This window comes from Heteronotia binoei, chromosome 18 (assembly GCF_032191835.1).
Source record: "Heteronotia binoei isolate CCM8104 ecotype False Entrance Well chromosome 18, APGP_CSIRO_Hbin_v1, whole genome shotgun sequence".
Classification (NCBI taxonomy): domain Eukaryota; kingdom Metazoa; phylum Chordata; class Lepidosauria; order Squamata; family Gekkonidae; genus Heteronotia; species Heteronotia binoei.
Window position 1 is genome coordinate 29,870,459 of NC_083240.1, and position 16,594 is coordinate 29,887,052.

Genomic DNA, 16,594 nt, shown 5'->3' on the forward strand with positions numbered 1-16,594 from the left:
TTTGGTCTTCTGTGGCCATGGTGGATATGCATTACACAGCCAGGGGTAATAACCCCCACACATAGGGTTGCCAATCCCCAGGTGGGGGCAGGGGATCCCCCAATTTGGGGGCCCTCCCTCTGCTTCAAGGTCATCAGAAAGTGGGGAGAGGGGGGAGAGAAATGTCTGCTGGGCACTCCATTATTCCCTATGAGGACCAATTTCCATAGGTTATAGTGGAAAATTGATCCGTGGGTATCTAGGGCTTGGTGGGCCGTTTTTTGAGGTAGAGGCACTGAATTTTCAGCATAGCATCTGGTGCCTCTCCTCAACGCCCCCCCCCCAAGTTTCAAAAAGATTGAGCCGGGGGGGGTCAAGTTCTATGAGCCCCAAAGGGTACCCCTATCCATTATTCCAAATGGAGGGAAGACATTTAAAAGGAGAGTGGTCCCTTTAAATGTGATGGCCAGAACTCCCTTTAAAGTTCAATCATGCTTGCTCCTGGCTCCATCCCCAAAGTCTCCTGGCTCCACCCCCAAAGTCCCCAGATATTTCTTGAGTTGGACTTGGCAACCCTACCCACACAGTATGATCAATACTTGTTAGGATTGCCAGGTCTGTGTTGGAAAACTGTGTTGGAGACTTTGGGGTGGATCCGGGAGAGGGTGGGGTTTGGGAAGAGGAGGGGCCTCGGCATGGTACAATGCCACAGAGTCCACCCTTCAAAGTGGCCATTTTCTCCAGGGGAGCTGATCTTTGCCACTGGAGATCACTTGTAAAAGTGGGGGTCTCCAGGCCTCACCTGGAGGCTGGCAAGCCAAATACCTGCACATGCTCAGATATCAGGGAACATTTGGTCAGTCCAAAATGGCAGCCCACATTGAGCCAGCAGTGGCTACCAGGCAGCATGAAGAAAAGGACATGAAAGTGTGTGGGGGGAACGGGATGGAGCCAGAGGCAGTGAGGAAAGGGGGAGGGAGAATGGTTTCCTCATGGGCCCCCACCGATGCTCCCTCTAAGCTGTGAAGTCTTGTGAGCAAAAAATTTACTTCATGAGCTACTGGCATTGAAAGTTGTGAGCTACTGCATAAATTAGTTTGCTCTGGGGCCATCCTTCCTGAGTTAAGACAAAAATGTGTGAGCCAGAGGCTAAAAAACTGTGAGCTAGCTCACACTGACTCAGCTTGGAGGGAATACTGGTCCCAACGTTGACAGGGCTGGTGCGTAGGAGTAGGCCAGATAGGTAAGTAAGTAAGTAAAATTTTATTTATATCCTGCCCTCCCCCGCTGAAGCAGGTAGCCAGTTTGGTGTAGTGGTTAAGTGCATGGACTCTTATCTGGGAGAACCGGGTTTTATTCCCCCCTCCTCCACCTGCAGCTGCTGGAATGGCCTTGGGTCAGTCATAGCTCTGACAGAGGTTGTCTTTGAAAGTGTGTCTGTTGTGGGGGGAGAAGACATAGGAGATTGTAAGCCACTTTGAGTCTCTGATTCAGAGAGAAGAGTGGGGTATAAATCTGCAATTCTTCTTCTTCTACAGGGGTGGCAGGCACTCCCTCCGACTCCCAAGTGCAGGCGCTGCCCTGCCGCTTTTGCCTTCCCAGGTCTGCACAGACCCAGGAGGGCAAGAGTGGCACAGCAGTGTGTGTGCTCCTTGGAGCCTGCCTTACCTTACAAGGGAAGGCAGGCTCCAAATAGAGCAGGTGCCGCCCCGCCACTTTCGCCTTCAGGAAGGTGAAAGTGGCAGGACGGAGCGCACTCTTCAGAGGCCTAGCGGGGGTGGGGCCTAGGGCACCAGAACCCGTGGCGCCAGCCCTGCTTGTTGGGACCAATTTGTAATCATGCTCAGTCATGATAGACCACCCACCCCATGTTCCCCAAAGTGGTTTTCAGCTCTGTCCACAGAAACCTTTAAACTTCTTCTCAGAGAATTGTCAGGCATCCACTTTTGCTCCCAGTTACCAGAAGCGGATATCAGGTTCTCTGCCTGACAGGGAGTTGACGATAATCCATTCAAAAGAAGGCTGTGGCTCAGCAGAAGAACCTCTGCTTGGCGTGCAGAAGACCCCAGTTCAAACCTTGGCTGTCATCTCCAGTTTAAAGGATCAAGCAGGAGGTGCTGTGAAAGACTTCTGCCTAAGACCCTGTACAGCTGTTGCAGGTCTGAGTAGACAATACTGACCTTAGTGGGCCAAGGGTCTGATTTTGGTATAAGGCACCTTTCATATGTTCAAAGAGAGGTTTCTCAAGCAACATTGCAGAAGTTCAGAATATCTCACTACATTCCTCTGTTTCCAAGCGATGTTTCTTCCTGCTTGCATTTCATTTTTTTCCTTTGAAGTTCATCTGAATTTCTTGTGGAAGGAGAGGCTCTTTGGTTGCTGGGCATGAGAAAACGAAGGTACATGAAGACAAAGTAGATGATTGAGGGTTTTGGCCAGGGCTTTTTTGGTAGAAAAAGCCCAGCAGGAACTCATTTGCATATTAGGCCACACCTCCTGGCACCAAGCCAGCCGGAACTGCATTCCTGTATGTTCCTGCTAAAAAAAACCCCCTGGTTTCCACAAGACTTGCCTCAAGACATGCACAAGGTGACTCTCTGTAGGGCAGCAGCTGCTTGGTTTGCTGTAGCCCCCCAAACACACCATTCACTTGGAGAAATTAGACAACCTTAAAACCCTGCCATTTTCTTTAATGAAATAGTTGCCTTGACAACCATCTTGTCACATTAGGGCAATGTGCTGCTGCGAAGATAGAGTATTTGCTAAGAGCTGGAGCTGAGGACAAGTTACAACAGAAGAAACAAACAAAGGAGGTTAAGGATCAAGCGAGGAAGCTTCCAGGACACCTGGCAGAAGGACGTTAGAACAGTCCTTCTGGATGTAACCAAAAGGGCCATTACGGTAAGTCCAGCACCTTATTTTCTGCATCAGCCAGCGGGATACAAACAAGACATGACTTCTTGTTGGGAGGCTTCTTGCATTTCGTGTCCACAGGTACGCTGCCTTTGAATATGGAGGTTCTGTTTAACCATCGTAGCAAATAACTCTGGATTGACCAATACTCTCCATGTCTTTGTTTTTCCATTCTTGATAGAATTAAGGCCTTTATAGGACAGCTGTCTCCAACATAGCTGCTCACAACAACCTTGCTAGATTAAATCAACTGGCTTCATTCCCGTGAAACATCCTGTTCATTACGGTGGCCAACCAGAAGCTTTCAAAAGGTCCACAAGATCCTCAAGAACTGGTACTCAGAGGTATGCTCTCTCTGCACATGGAGGCTCTCTCATGCCGTTTCAGTGAATCTACTGAACCCATTTTAAAGCCATGGTAGCACTGCCAATCCCCACTGGGGGCAGAGGATCCCCTGGTTTGGAGCTCCTTCCCTCATGGAGATATAAGGGAAAAAAGCATATCCTCCCACATGGGAAGGGAATAGAGACTTACTTTTTAAAAATTAAAGCTGGGGATTCAGTGAACCTGCTTAAAATATCGTTACAATGGCATATCAATATATCTATATTTTAGTGCCCTTTTAAAAAAAAATTCGGCCACGACCGATATAAGCATGTGTAAAAAAAATAAAAATGTGTGCGTGCTGTGATGCCAACGATGATGACAGCACCCTGCCTTGAAACTCCGGATTTCAGGCACATGTAGAAGAAAATATACTCACTCCACAGCTGTGAATGTGCAAAGGGAGGACAGATGTGTGGGAAGAACAGTGTCCAAACCAATCTCAATGCTTGTGGGTAGACTCCCAAGAAAATCGGGAGTAAGCTGAGCGTGCGGAATTCCCCTTCAAGTTCATCTGCAATCCCTTGGTGATAAGGATCCTTGCTACTTTCTGTAGCTCACCAATGAGATGAAGATCACACATCTCAGTCCATCCACAATTTGCATATTTCAGGCTTATCATCCTCAATTTGCTTTGGGGGAGGCATGCAGAGAAAGGAGATGGGACTTAACCAGGGGTCATTTTGTAGAAAAATATGTGGTGGAGCTCATCCAGGGATTGTTATGCAGCTGCACCTACTAGTCAATGGACAAGGAGGTGGAACTCTCAGAAAGGTTCAGGAGCTGTGCTCCTGTGAGCTCCCACTGAATCTGAGGCCTGGACTTAACTTTTCAACCTTTACTCAGTTTTGTTATTCAAAACCAGGCTACCTTCTTTAATAGCATTTGTGGGGGTTGGGAGATGTAGCCTTTAAAAATAGGACTTTTTTTGAGCAGGAATGCTCAGGAATGCAGTTCTGGCTGGCTTGGATCAGGCATCTGGCCTAATATGCAAATGAGTTCCTGTTGGGCTTGTTCTACAAAAAAAGCCCTGAAAATACTACATGTATCCTTTAAAATACACTGATATAAATTTGGATTTGTTTATTGTTGTTGCTGGGTATTGCACAGACAAACTGAAGTGATGCAAGAATAGTAGGATGGGATGAGTTTGGATGGGACCACAAGGTCTTTGGAGGAAGCAATAGACAAAAAATCAAACTGGTTTACTATACATCTTGCATATATCATAGAAGCATAGAGTTGGAAGGGACCTCCAAGGTCATCTAGTCCAACCTCCTGCTCAATGCAGGAAACTCACAGATATCTCCCCTAAATTCACAGGATCCTCATTGCTATCAGATGGCCATCTAGCCTCTTTTAAAAACCTCCAAGGAAGGAGAGCCCACCACCTCCCGAGGAAGCCTGTTCCACTGAGGAACCACTCTAAAGGTCAGGAAGTTCTTCCTAATGTTGAGCCGGAAACTCTTTTGATTTAATTTCAACCCATTGGTTCTGGTCCTACCTTCTGGGGCCACAGAAAACAATTCCACACCATCCTCTATATGACAGCCCTTCAAGTACTTGAAGATGGTGATCGAGTACTTGAAGATGGATATCATCAGAGTTCATTTGGGGTAGCCTGGCAAACCACTTTGGAAACAAGGGGTGGAGAATTGTGTGCAACTCCGCTCCTGCAGGATATTGTGGCCCATCTGAAGGTTCCCACTTTGGTACCATTTTTTGTCCATGAACAAAACAAACTCAAGGAGCACCTAAACAAAGCATCAATCACTCAGAACCAGGCATTTCCACAGGAACTGGGCAGAACCTGCTGGCAGTTCACACTTTATTCTCTGCGACTGCACCAAACAATGCAACATTGATGTCTGCCGTCTCAAAACAAGCCGGAGAGGGGACTGTTGAGGGCATGGCAATATTTTCTCAGAGAACAAGTCCTTCTGAAAAGGAAAAAGCTCAGTCCTTGACAAAGCTCTTTTTTAAAAAAAGAGAGCTTTATTTTCCATGTAAAGCCAGATGCTCAGCTAGCTAGCAATACTACTGTTTGGCAAACTGCTTAACTAGGAAGGACTGGGATAGCAATTTAAGAAATACAAGCCTGTCTTACACAAAATCAGATTCCTAGCCCACTGAGATCATTCTTGTCCCCTCTGACTGGCATCTCTCCAGGCTCACAGGCAGAGAAAGGTCTTTCCCAATACCTGCCTCTGAGATCCTTTAACTGGAAATGCCAGGGATTGAACACAGGAGCTTCAGCATGCAGAGCAGATGCTCTACCACCAAGTTGTGGGGGGCCATTTCTAGCCTGGAACAGCCTATGCCAAGACAAACTGCTGGTTCACTGTAGACTCCTTGGATCCATAGAAGCAGGGCCAGATTAGGAATTAGGACAAGTAGGCACTGGCATATGGGCCTCCACGCCTTTAGGGGCCCCAGGCCAGCTTCCCCCCTGCTTGCAGCCCTCCCAGCCTGCACATGCAGCCAGAAACAGAACTGCTCTTTGCCTGACTTGCCTGGTGCGGCTGCTGCTGGTGTCATTGCCAAGTTTGCCTCTCTCTGCCTCTCCCCTGGAGTTTTGTCAAAGGGGCTTTTGAGAAGGGGGCTGCAGGCTGCAGTGGGGGCCGTGGGTGGTGGGGCAGGCGCTCTGACTCTGAAATAATTTGCAAGGGGGCCCCCAAGATTTTGACTGTCTAAGGACCTCCGCAGGGTTTAATCCAGCACTGCATAGAAGTGGCTCTCCAAGGTCTTTCCCAGCACCTGAGAGCCTTTTAACTGGGACCTTCCACATGGCAAGAAAGTGCTATCAAGTGAACTTAAAATCCCATTCAAGCTTCATTCATGCCACTTGGCAAATCTCAAGAGACGGATCATTTAGGCACTTCCAACTTCAAATGCAGAATTTCCTGCCCGAAGGGCTATCACTCCCAACTTCACTCTGCATGGCTAATTAAGGGTCTGCCTAATGCCCACGTCTCTTACTACTCAGCAACCTGTGCATTCCAGGGGAATTAGTGATTTAACAACCAACCGCCTCCCTTCCCTAGTGCATGTTTTGAATAGCATATTTGAACGAGGAAAGTCTAAGCAGCATGGAGAACGACTGATGGCATTTAAAATAAGAATTTAATCAGAAGAAAAAGATTCACACATATACCGTACTTTGCACAACAATGGAAGAGGAGGAGGAGGAGATTGGATTTATACCCCATCCTTCAGTACCCAAAGGAGTCTCAGAGCAGTTTACAATCTCTTTCCCCTTCCCCTCCCCACAACAGATACTCTGTGAGGTAGGTAGGGCTGAGAGAGCTTACCCTTAATTGCTCTTGAGCAGAACAGCTCTGAGAGAACTTGTGGCTGACCCAAGGTCACATCAGCAGGTGCATGTGGAGGAGTGGGGAATCAAATCTGGTTCTCCCAGATAAGAATCCTGGAGGGCTTTCCTGACTGAATCCTGGACTGAATGGGGGGATACAAAAGAAAGGCACAAACATGCATTCTGTTGTCCCTCAACTTTGTACATGCCCTAGCTGGTCTTATTCTAAGGCAGGCTCTTTAAGCTTAGAGGTTTTTTGATCAGTCACACAGTTGAGTCCGACTCTTTGCAACCCCATGGACAAGGTCACGCCAGGCCCTCCTGTCTTCCACCATCCTTGGAAGTCTGCTCAAAAAGCTTGTCTCATGGATTGCTGCCTTGACATGGCGAGAGGGCTTATGCGGTTCACTGAGGCTGTGGGCTATGCCATGAAGGGACACTCAAAATGGACAGGCCACAGCTGAGAACCCAGACAAAATGCAATCCACTGGAGAAGGAAATGACAACCCACTCCAGTATCCTTGCCAAGAAAACCCCATGGACAGTAACAAAAGCTTAGAGGTTACAACCATCTAAAACTTTGGAGTCTTTATCCAGGCAGCCAGTCCTTTGTCTGGTCCACATGGCAATGGCAGCCAGAAAAACGGAGTCCAGGTGTGAGTGCTTTTTTGTCCAGATGGAATCAACCTCAGTGGACTGCTCTTCCTTCCATGCCAAGATATTTAATCTCTCCTGCCTGTCCAACTCCTCTATGGGTCAAAGCTCTTCTTTTTTAGGGTTGCCAGGAAGATTCTATGTAGCCTCCTGCGTCCCAAATCTCTGTCACCTTCTGGTTGTAAGATTATAGCCAAGGTGTGAGCTGGCCATTTCATTTTCTCCATCCAGGACGGCTATTTTCATTTGCAAAGTTTTGATGGCTCCGTAGTTGCTGCAGCCATCAATATGACAGGCCCTACTTGGAAGCAGTTGACTTCCTCCCCTCCTGCCTGTGGGGTTTGTGCAGAGCTCAAGCCTCAAAATAAAATGCATTTCTCCGCATCAGGCACAAAATCCTCCTTGGCAGCTTAAAATAAAATTAACCTTGAAATGCATCGGTTAACACGTACAAAGCAACTTGTCTAAAGTCAACTAGATAGCCATCTGACAGCAATGCTGATTCTGTGAATTAGGCAGATCATGAGGAGGGCAGGAAGGGTTGCATCAATGCTTAGTTCTTGTGGCCCTTTCTTACATGCCCAGGGAAATGCTGATTGACACTTTGAGGTCAGTCAGCAATTTTTCTCCAGGCCAGTTTGGCAACGGATCCTGGAGGTTTTTGCCATCTTCTGGGCATGGAGCAGGGGTCACTGGGGATGTGTGTGGGGGAGGTATTTGTGAATTTCCTGCATTGTGCAGAGGGTTGGACTAGATGACCCTGAAGGTCCCTTTTATGAACTACAAGCCAGCAAAATAAATGAACAAATCAGTAAGTTCTTCAAGTCTGTGTTCATTTACTCAGAAGTTTCAAGTTCAATGTTGCTTAAGCAAGAATGGAATGGATTGCACCCTTCATTAGTTCACAGTTTAAAAAAAAAAAATCCCAGGCTGTACCAGAGTGCAAAGACTATGTGAGCAATAAGCCTCCCCTCCCTTTGAAATTAAAAAAAAAACCCAGTTGCTAGTCAGATTCATTTTGGAGGCAATTACTATACCTCTGTGCTGTAATAACCATCTCAAACACTGTGTAACCTGCTACGTCAATTTTGAGCCTGCTGGGATATAGGGGGTTTTCTACGTATCAACAAGGATAATAAGTTGAAGAGCCACATGATTTTGTTATCATTTCACTATTTATGACAGTGAGTTTTTTTTAAAAAAAAAATTCAGAGAATCGGAATTCAAAGCCACGGGAATTGAGAAATCTGTACTCTCTAGATCTTTCCCAGAAACTCCATTTCCAAAAAGATCCTTTTATGCAGCAGGCCTTATCTTGGGTTTATAAAGAAGGGGATGCACCTATCCCTTATCCTTTTCCAGGGCTGGCACTAGACTGTTTGGCACCCCTAGGCAAGCTTGACTTCTGACTAATAACGTCATCAGGTCACACTGGGGGTGCCCAATTAGGCACCCCCAGAAGGCCAGCGCCCTAGGCAATTGCCTAGTTTGCCTAGTGGCAGAGCCAACCCTGTCCCTTTCCCCAAACTGAACAGATTGTCTTCTTTCTACTATAGAGACAAATGACAGATGGACAGTTTTCCAAGAGAGGCTTTCCTTTCTCTGCTAATGCCACAGCTATCCAAACAACACAATAGCACCACCTACTGTCAAGTTACAATCACTAAGGAAAGGCCCTCTGTGCAAGCACCAGTCGTTTCCGACTCTGGGGTGATGTTGCTTTCACAATGTTTTCACAGCAGGCTTTTTACGGGGTGGTTTGCCATTGCCTTCCCCAGTCTTTTACACTTTCCCCCCAGCAAGCTGGGTACTCATTTTACCAACCTTGGAAAGATGGAAGGCTGAGTCAACCTCGGGCAGGCTGAATCCAGCTTCTGCCGGAATTGAACTCAGGTCGTGAGCAGAGTTCAGACCTCAGTACTGCAGTACTGCTGCTTTACCACTCTGCGCCACGAGACCGCTTACAACCACTAAAGGCATTGTTAATTTTAAGCCATTTGTGCCCAGTCTGTTAAATCGCAAGTTTCAATATTGTGCCGCAGAATATTCCAAGAAGCGGTCAAAGGACAAATCAACCACAAGCTATGTGCACCTAAACAGAAGCCAACATGCTAGCTCAAGTCGACTGCAGACAGACAACCCTACGCATGTTGATTAGGTAAATTGGAAATTAGCAGGGTTTGGTCTACAGTAGTTTGTATGTGTAACCATCCCAACAGAAACAACTGCAGTGCCCTTCAGCAAAGAGGGAAAAATATATATCAAAGAATCTCACCAACTTTTGGAGTTGCTGGTTTGTTTTCTGCATTGCAGTTGCTTAACAGCAGCCTTGTTCCATCTTTTTGCCTTGTTGGAGCATCAAGTAGAAACATTTCCAGCTGTAGAAATTTCTGTTTAGAGTTCACTGAAATCTATTATTGCCTTGCTTCTAACACCAGGGGTGGGGGGAACAGATGCCATCAGTTCAGCTCATTTGAGACCCAGTGTGATGTAGTTGGTGATTAAAGTGTCTGACTAGGATCTGGGAAACCCAAATTTGAATCCCCATTCTGCCATGAAAGCATGCTGGGTGACCCTGGGCTAGTAATTCTCTCTGTTTAACCCAGGGGTGGTCAAACTTGCTTAATGCAAGAGCAACACAGAATAAATGTCAGATGTTTGAGAACCACAAGACATGAACGTCAGATGTCTGGGAGCCACAAGGCAAGGAAGGAAGTCAGGAAGGAAGATAGATCAGTGGAGGGAGAGGTAGAAACAAACAACTTTAGATACATTCTCCAAGCTGCTGGATGGCTTGGAAAAGTGATTTTCCATGTGGGTGGTGGGGGCTTTGAAAGCCACACAATATGTGTAAAAGAGTCAACACGTGACTCCCAAGCCACAGTTTGGCCACCCCTGGTTTACCCTTTGCCACATAGAGTTGTTGTGAGGATAAAACAGAGCAGAGAACAAATGTAACGCAGTTTGGCTCCCCATTGGGAAGAAAGGTGAGGTAAAAAGGATGTAAAGAAATAAATTCAAATACAGCAAATGCCCCAGTCAGCTGGGAGTGGGACGAATCTACTCCTTGGGCCAGTCCCATTCTCTCAGCCTAACCTACTTTGCAGGAGTGTGTGAAGATAAAACAGAAGAGAGGAGAACAATCTAAGCTGCTTTGGGCCCCATCCCCCCATTTGGAAGAAAGGCAAAGTATAAAAGAAAGCAATTAATTCAAATGTAGCAGATACTCAAGCTGGATGGGATGTGCCTAATTCCTCTACCTCACCAGCTGCTGATGGCGGGGGTGGAGAATCCACAGGTGACATCACCTGTGACATCACAGAGCTGACTACGGTTGCCAGGTCCGTCCCCCCCCCCCCAGCAGGGGATGGGGATTAGTTAACAGATCCAGGTTTGGAAACTCCCAGAGATTTGGGGATGGAGTCCGTGGAGGACAGGGACCTCCAGTCAGATACAAAAGTGTCCACAGTGTCCACCCTCAAGGGCACCCATTTTCTCCTGGAGAACTGATCTCTGTAATCTGCAGATGAGCTATAATTTGGGGGGATCCCCAGGTCCCAGTGGGAGGCTGGCATCCCTGGCACCAGTTTACCCAGCAAATCCTTCTTCCACAGTCAGGAAGCTCCTGAAAGCATTGCCACAAGTTGTCCTTTCTGCAGTCCAGGCAAGTTCTTAGCTGTATCCCATCCCATGCTCCACCCCAACCCAGGGAATAATGCCAGTTCTGAGACTTTGTGAGCTGCTGCCATTGGTATTCCAGTTTGAAATGACGTATTTTCTTCCGAAGACAAATTTAGAGCCAAGGAGACCTACAGACCAACTTTTAAACAATGTGGCTGTTAAAAAAAAATTGAAGGGAAGGATGAATGTATTAAAAATTTACACAATTCCTGTTGTCCTGAGAAGAGCAAGACTGATCGTTGACCCCATGTTACCTTTGATTGGAGCCTCTCCACAACTCATCTTGGCGTCTTGGCTACAAAAGAAAGACAGCATGCAGCAGGAGGGAAGGAGGTAGCCACTCCAGCCACTGATTCCAAGCAACAGCAGAGTTCTGAATATTAACCCCTCAAAGTCCAAGTGAGCTGTCGCAAAAAACATGGAAGTTCTAGTATAAAAGTATAGGGAAAACTAGGAACTTTCTTCATTTTTAGACAATGCATGTATGGTAGGAATGGCCAGGCCCATGTTTCACCACAGGATGGGAATAACTGAAGTAAGATCTAAATGAGGCCTGGGATGAATGCAGAAGTCTGGACAAACACATTCCACGTGCTGCATCTGACTGCAAGTCTGGGCGAGCAGACCTGAGGGACCCAGGTTGTCATCAGAGAAACAGGTGTCTGCAGCGGCCACTAAACATGTGCCTGTCAGCTTTCCCCTTATCCGGAAGCCATCTCTCTGGCTGTGCTGATCAAAGCAACAAAACCCTCGAGGCTTGACAATTGTGATGCACCCTACGTGGGACTCCTCGGAAATCATGAATGGTGCAAAATGTGGCAGTTCGTGAGTCACCAGGGTGGGTGATGTGGATTGTATCACACCTGCTTGCAATCCTGGCATGGGCTGCCTAATGATTTCGGAGTCCAGTTTGAGATGCCCGGGCTTACCTTCATGACCATCTCTTCCAGGATAAGCCCATGTCAGCAGCTTTGCTCGGTGCAGGTTATGGTTGGCTGCTGCCAGCTCAAGGCTTTCTCTGTGGTTGCTCCAACGTTATGGAACAGCCTCCCAGAGGATTCCGAGGCTTCTGTTCTACAGTAACACAACTCTTTACAGAAGACTTCTGCTCCTTAAGCAGATGGCTTTGTGGGTATCTTGAAAGATGGCATTCTCTGCTGCCCTTTAAAGTTTTCCTGCCGGTTGTTTTAATTTCTACTCTTAGAATTATATAATATTGTTCTGATTTTGTCTTGATTTTCCTGCCTTGGACAAGCTTCTGAAATGTTATATATAAGCAAGAGAAGAAATTAATTCTAACATCCAGCCCTTCTGATTAATCTGCCCGTAAGATGATCCTCTGCCTAAGGAGAAAGACTCTTCACCTGAGATGTTGGTGAGTTGCCGGCAACGGATAATGGGTTATGCAGACCACTGGTTTGGCTTGCTATAAAAGAGACTCTTATGCCACTGACCTCTACATTTATTTTTTTAATCAAATTTATATCGCACCCTCCCCTAACAGGCTCAGGGCGGCTAACAACAGTTAAAAAACATCATAGAATATGAAAAACATTATACAATAAAATGAATTCCACACATTTTAACCATAAAATCCAAGATGCACATCGATGTTTCTGAATGTCTATATTTGTCCAATGGGATTGTAAGTGCTGTGGGACATTTCTACCTCCCCTTAACTATTGAAGGAAAGCTTAAATAGTTCGGTCTTACAGGCCCAGTGGAACTGTGGCTAGAAGATAGAAGATATTGGATTTATATCCTGCCCTCCACTCCGAAGAGTCTCAGAGCGGCTCACAATCTCCTTTACCTTCCTCCCCCACAACAGACACCCTGTGAGGTGGGTGGGGCTGGAGAGGGCTCTCACAGCAACTGCCCTTTCAAGGACAACCTCTGCGAGTGCTATGGCTGACCCAAGGCCATGCTAGCAGGTGCAAGTGGAGGAGTGGGGAATCAAACCTGGTTCTCCCAGATAAGAGTCCGCACACTTAACCACTACACCAAACTGGCTCTCCTCCCACAGGGCCCTGATGTTTTCGGGGAAGGTGTTCCATAGAGCAGGGCCTATTGTTGAAAATGCTCTGGCTCTAATGGTGGACAATCAAATTTCTTTCAGTCCAGGAATCTGAAGAAGATTTTGGGACCCTGAACGTAGTGCTCTCTGGGGCCCATATGGGGAGAGGCGGTCCCGAAGGTAGACAGGTCCCAGGCCATATAGGGCTTTAAAGGTCATGACCAGCACCTTGAAACCAATCCCCCCCAAAAAACAGACACACAAAAGAATCCAACCCATCTTTGTGTACTTTCCGTTTTTAATAGAGTTTGACAATATATCTCTTCATCTGCATATATCCACCGCATCTATAGCCTATGCTGTTGTTTTTTTTATACACGTTAAACCAAACAGAAATCAATGTAAGGGATTGGTTTTAATTATGTTAAACACATACACAACAACAAAAAATTGTGAAGTCCAAAAAAAAAAAACAACCCGTAAGAAAATTAAAAACCACCGTGTTTTTTTTTAAAAAGTGTTTATATTGAAAGCAAAAGTTGTTATCAGGGTGATTGATGGTGGTTTCTTAATATATCATACAAGATTTCAACACACACAGTCATTATTATAGGCACATATCTCCCCCATCCCCAAATGTGTATAAAGTTCAAATCTCATTTTTTTTTTTGCATTGAAATAAATCTGTGAAGTAATTCAGAAGAAACAACCAATTCAGTGTGTACCCTGTCCTTTCTCATGTCCCTTTCTAACTAAATGGAAAACCTTCTTAGAAGTTAGCTGCCCCATATGGACAAAGGTGATAAGAGACATCACTGTCTGCTTTGGACCACCGAGTTCCACATTGGGGGGGAGGCACAGGGCTGAGATAGAAGGGGGAGGGTGACTGTTTACTGGCTTCACAATGACAGACCTGCTGAGTTCAGGACAAGCAGTCTGCACTAGGGGCTATCCTGTGCGATTATTCTGAGAGAGATTACTATGCATATGATTTCCTAGAGAAAGAAACATGTAAGCCAAACAGGAAGTGGGGAGCGGGATAGGATTAGAGGCATCTGTATAAGCAGTGACCCTGAAGGATTTTAAAGGGGGGGGGGTCACAGGGAATGAATGGAGATTGCAGCAGCCTCTTTGAGAAGCCTGGTGACATTTCAGCAAACTGTTTACTTGAGGAACTCCATTTTTTTCTCTCAAAGTCAACTTGAAAGGGGGGCCCTCCACAATTCCAACAGTAATCCCTCAGCCCCCTCTGGATGCAACATGTGTGAAGGTGGGCCTTCAAAAAAAAAACAACCCCAAACACTTGGCTTTGCTGTATCCAGTCCTTCCCTGCATCCTCCCCGATACGTTAAGGAAGACACGATTGCTATGCCCATAAAAGGAGAACACCTCCCGCAGTTACCCCATGCTTTGAAGGAAAACTTGGCAATGGGATAGGAAGGCGGCCACCTGAGACACACCCCAAAAGCAAGCTTCCCGTCCACCTCTCCCTCCTCCACTAGAAGGCCCAATCCTTCCTAACCGTCATATTTTGTGTTACCAAATCAGCATCTCATAAATATGCTTCAGCAGCCAGGCCCTTAGCAGCCTTAAACACACAACCGGTTCTCCTTCCCCAAATCCCCTCTGTTTTTTTTTTTTAATTACAGCCCTGCTCACCTCTTCCGGTCGCTGATTAAAATCTGGAAGATGAGATGCTGTTGGGCAGACGTTGCAGATTAAAGGGCTTTACAGCAGCAGACCGACTGCACCTCCTGTTCCCGCTGTTTTTCAAAAACGCTCGTCCTTGACCAGCTCTGTTCCCAAAAGCAGGTTTTTCTGCACGCTCTGGATGTTATAAAGGGGCTATCGCTCCTGAAGAAAAATCCCCCTCCTGAGCAAATCAATCCCCATCTGACTGCACTTGATGGGAGTTCCTTACTGCCTTGGTTGGTTTGTGCGTGCCTTTTCCTCAGAATTAAAATTCTGGAAAGCGTTAAAGCGCGCCAAGTTTGGCAAACCCGGGATGTGAGAAAGACAGCAACAGCAACTTGGGGATGGAGGCTGCATGTGGGTGTCCATTTCTATTTCCGTGCGTGTTAAAAGACCAGGCCCTTCTTGCTGTTTGCCTCCGGAAAGGGAGCAGAACGCCAGCCCCTCTCTGCCGCCAGCAAGAGAGTGATGCCAATTCGTTTCAACTCAAGAGGTCTTTGCACAGAACTCCTGCCCGAGCAGGAGCTACACACAGTTATTGCTTTATGAAGCAAGTTAGGGGAATCGCTGGCTGCTCTGGAGCTGGGACCTCTGACTCAACTAGCGTCTCTTCCCTTGATGAAACCTGGGAGAGAAGCATCCTTGACCTTTTCCCTGGCGTGAGCAATCTACACAAGCTTATCCTCTAGCAACAGTCTCTCACGTATCTATTTTTTTAAAAGTTTAGCTTGTTTAACAGGGACTGGAGCTGGCTGCTGCAAGTTGACTGGGGTGGTGCCGCCTCTTCCCAAGGGATGGGAAGTAAAATGGCCATGCTGCAGCAGGAGCCGGTTTTGCTCTTGCTGCCCCTCTCCCTCCCCTTGAGCTCTGAGCAAAGCAGGTACTGTGGCACAGAACCTGCTCGGGTTAAGGACGATGCCTCTGGCTGGCTCGCTTCCAGGTAACTGTCGTTTTCCCCCCGGCGGGAGACAATCCAACAGGGCTGAGGGGTGACGACCGGAAAGGGGAGCTGCGTTCCTCTCCTTCGGGGAGGGAGAAGCTATACCACCTCTCCACCTCACTCCGTTTACTTTGAAAATATTGAAAGGAAGTAAATACTGTTCCGACAGACATGCTACAATAGAAGTGCGTACATAGCTGCAGGTGACACACGAGATGCTCCGGAGAGAGTGCGCCCCCATGTCCTCGGAAGTGCACTGCTGCTTTGACGGAATCTACACTGGGGGGGTGGCTGCGTTGTGCACGTACACTGAAGCAGAAGGACCCTCTCTCCCTCTCGTCCGTCCTCCCGTGCCCGAAACAAGTTCAGGTGCTTGCGCGCTAAGGTTCCTACGGACAGAAACTATCCTATCCCAAAGGCACGAGGCCGCTCGTTAAACATTCCAGAGACTTGTCAATTTGTTGGGATAGTTAATGGCAAGGCTAATAGCAGCAATGTTTTTCAGGGCCTGTTCAGGAAGAGAGAAAAGGAGGGGAAAGAGAAAGCAAAAGAGTTGAGTGTCAGAGAGGCAAAGACCAAGCGAACCATCAAAATAGCAGATTCCCGTCCCTGAACAATAATGGTGCTGATCCAGCTGGTCCAACAAGGCAAGCCTGACAGAGGGCTGTGTGTGTGTGTGTGAACACAATGTGTGTGTGTGTGTGTGGAGGACTGCAGTTCTTGCAGCTCAAAACCCCGCCAAGCGCAGCATCATTTTCTCCTTGCGAGTGCTGCTACCTGTGTCTTCCAGCTCAAAGAGAACGCTCACAGGAATATCCTGAGGTTGTATTGAGTGAACAGGATTGAAACGACACATATGGCCATTCTTCATGTTCTGCACCTGGGTTGTGGAACAATACAACAAAGAGCTGCCTGACCCCTTTCAGCATCTATAACTTGCTATTCTGGGGCAATCTCAGCCTCGCTTCTGCATGTGTGCTAACAGGAAGCTGCAGCCAGCTGATCAAAACTCCTTGACAAATGT

General features: G+C 47.0%; 1 protein-coding gene across 1 annotated transcript in view; it reads right to left on the reverse strand.

The window, feature by feature from the left end:
- Positions 1-13,218: 13,218 nt before the first annotated feature.
- Positions 13,219-16,594, reverse strand: part of ZZEF1 (zinc finger ZZ-type and EF-hand domain containing 1) — a 91,865-nt gene continuing 88,489 nt past the window's right edge. Inside the window, exon 55 of the mRNA XM_060259564.1 lies at positions 13,219-16,078. Coding sequence (XP_060115547.1) covers positions 16,004-16,078 — 75 coding nt within the window. The 3' untranslated portion in view covers positions 13,219-16,003. The remainder of the gene's footprint in view (positions 16,079-16,594) is intronic.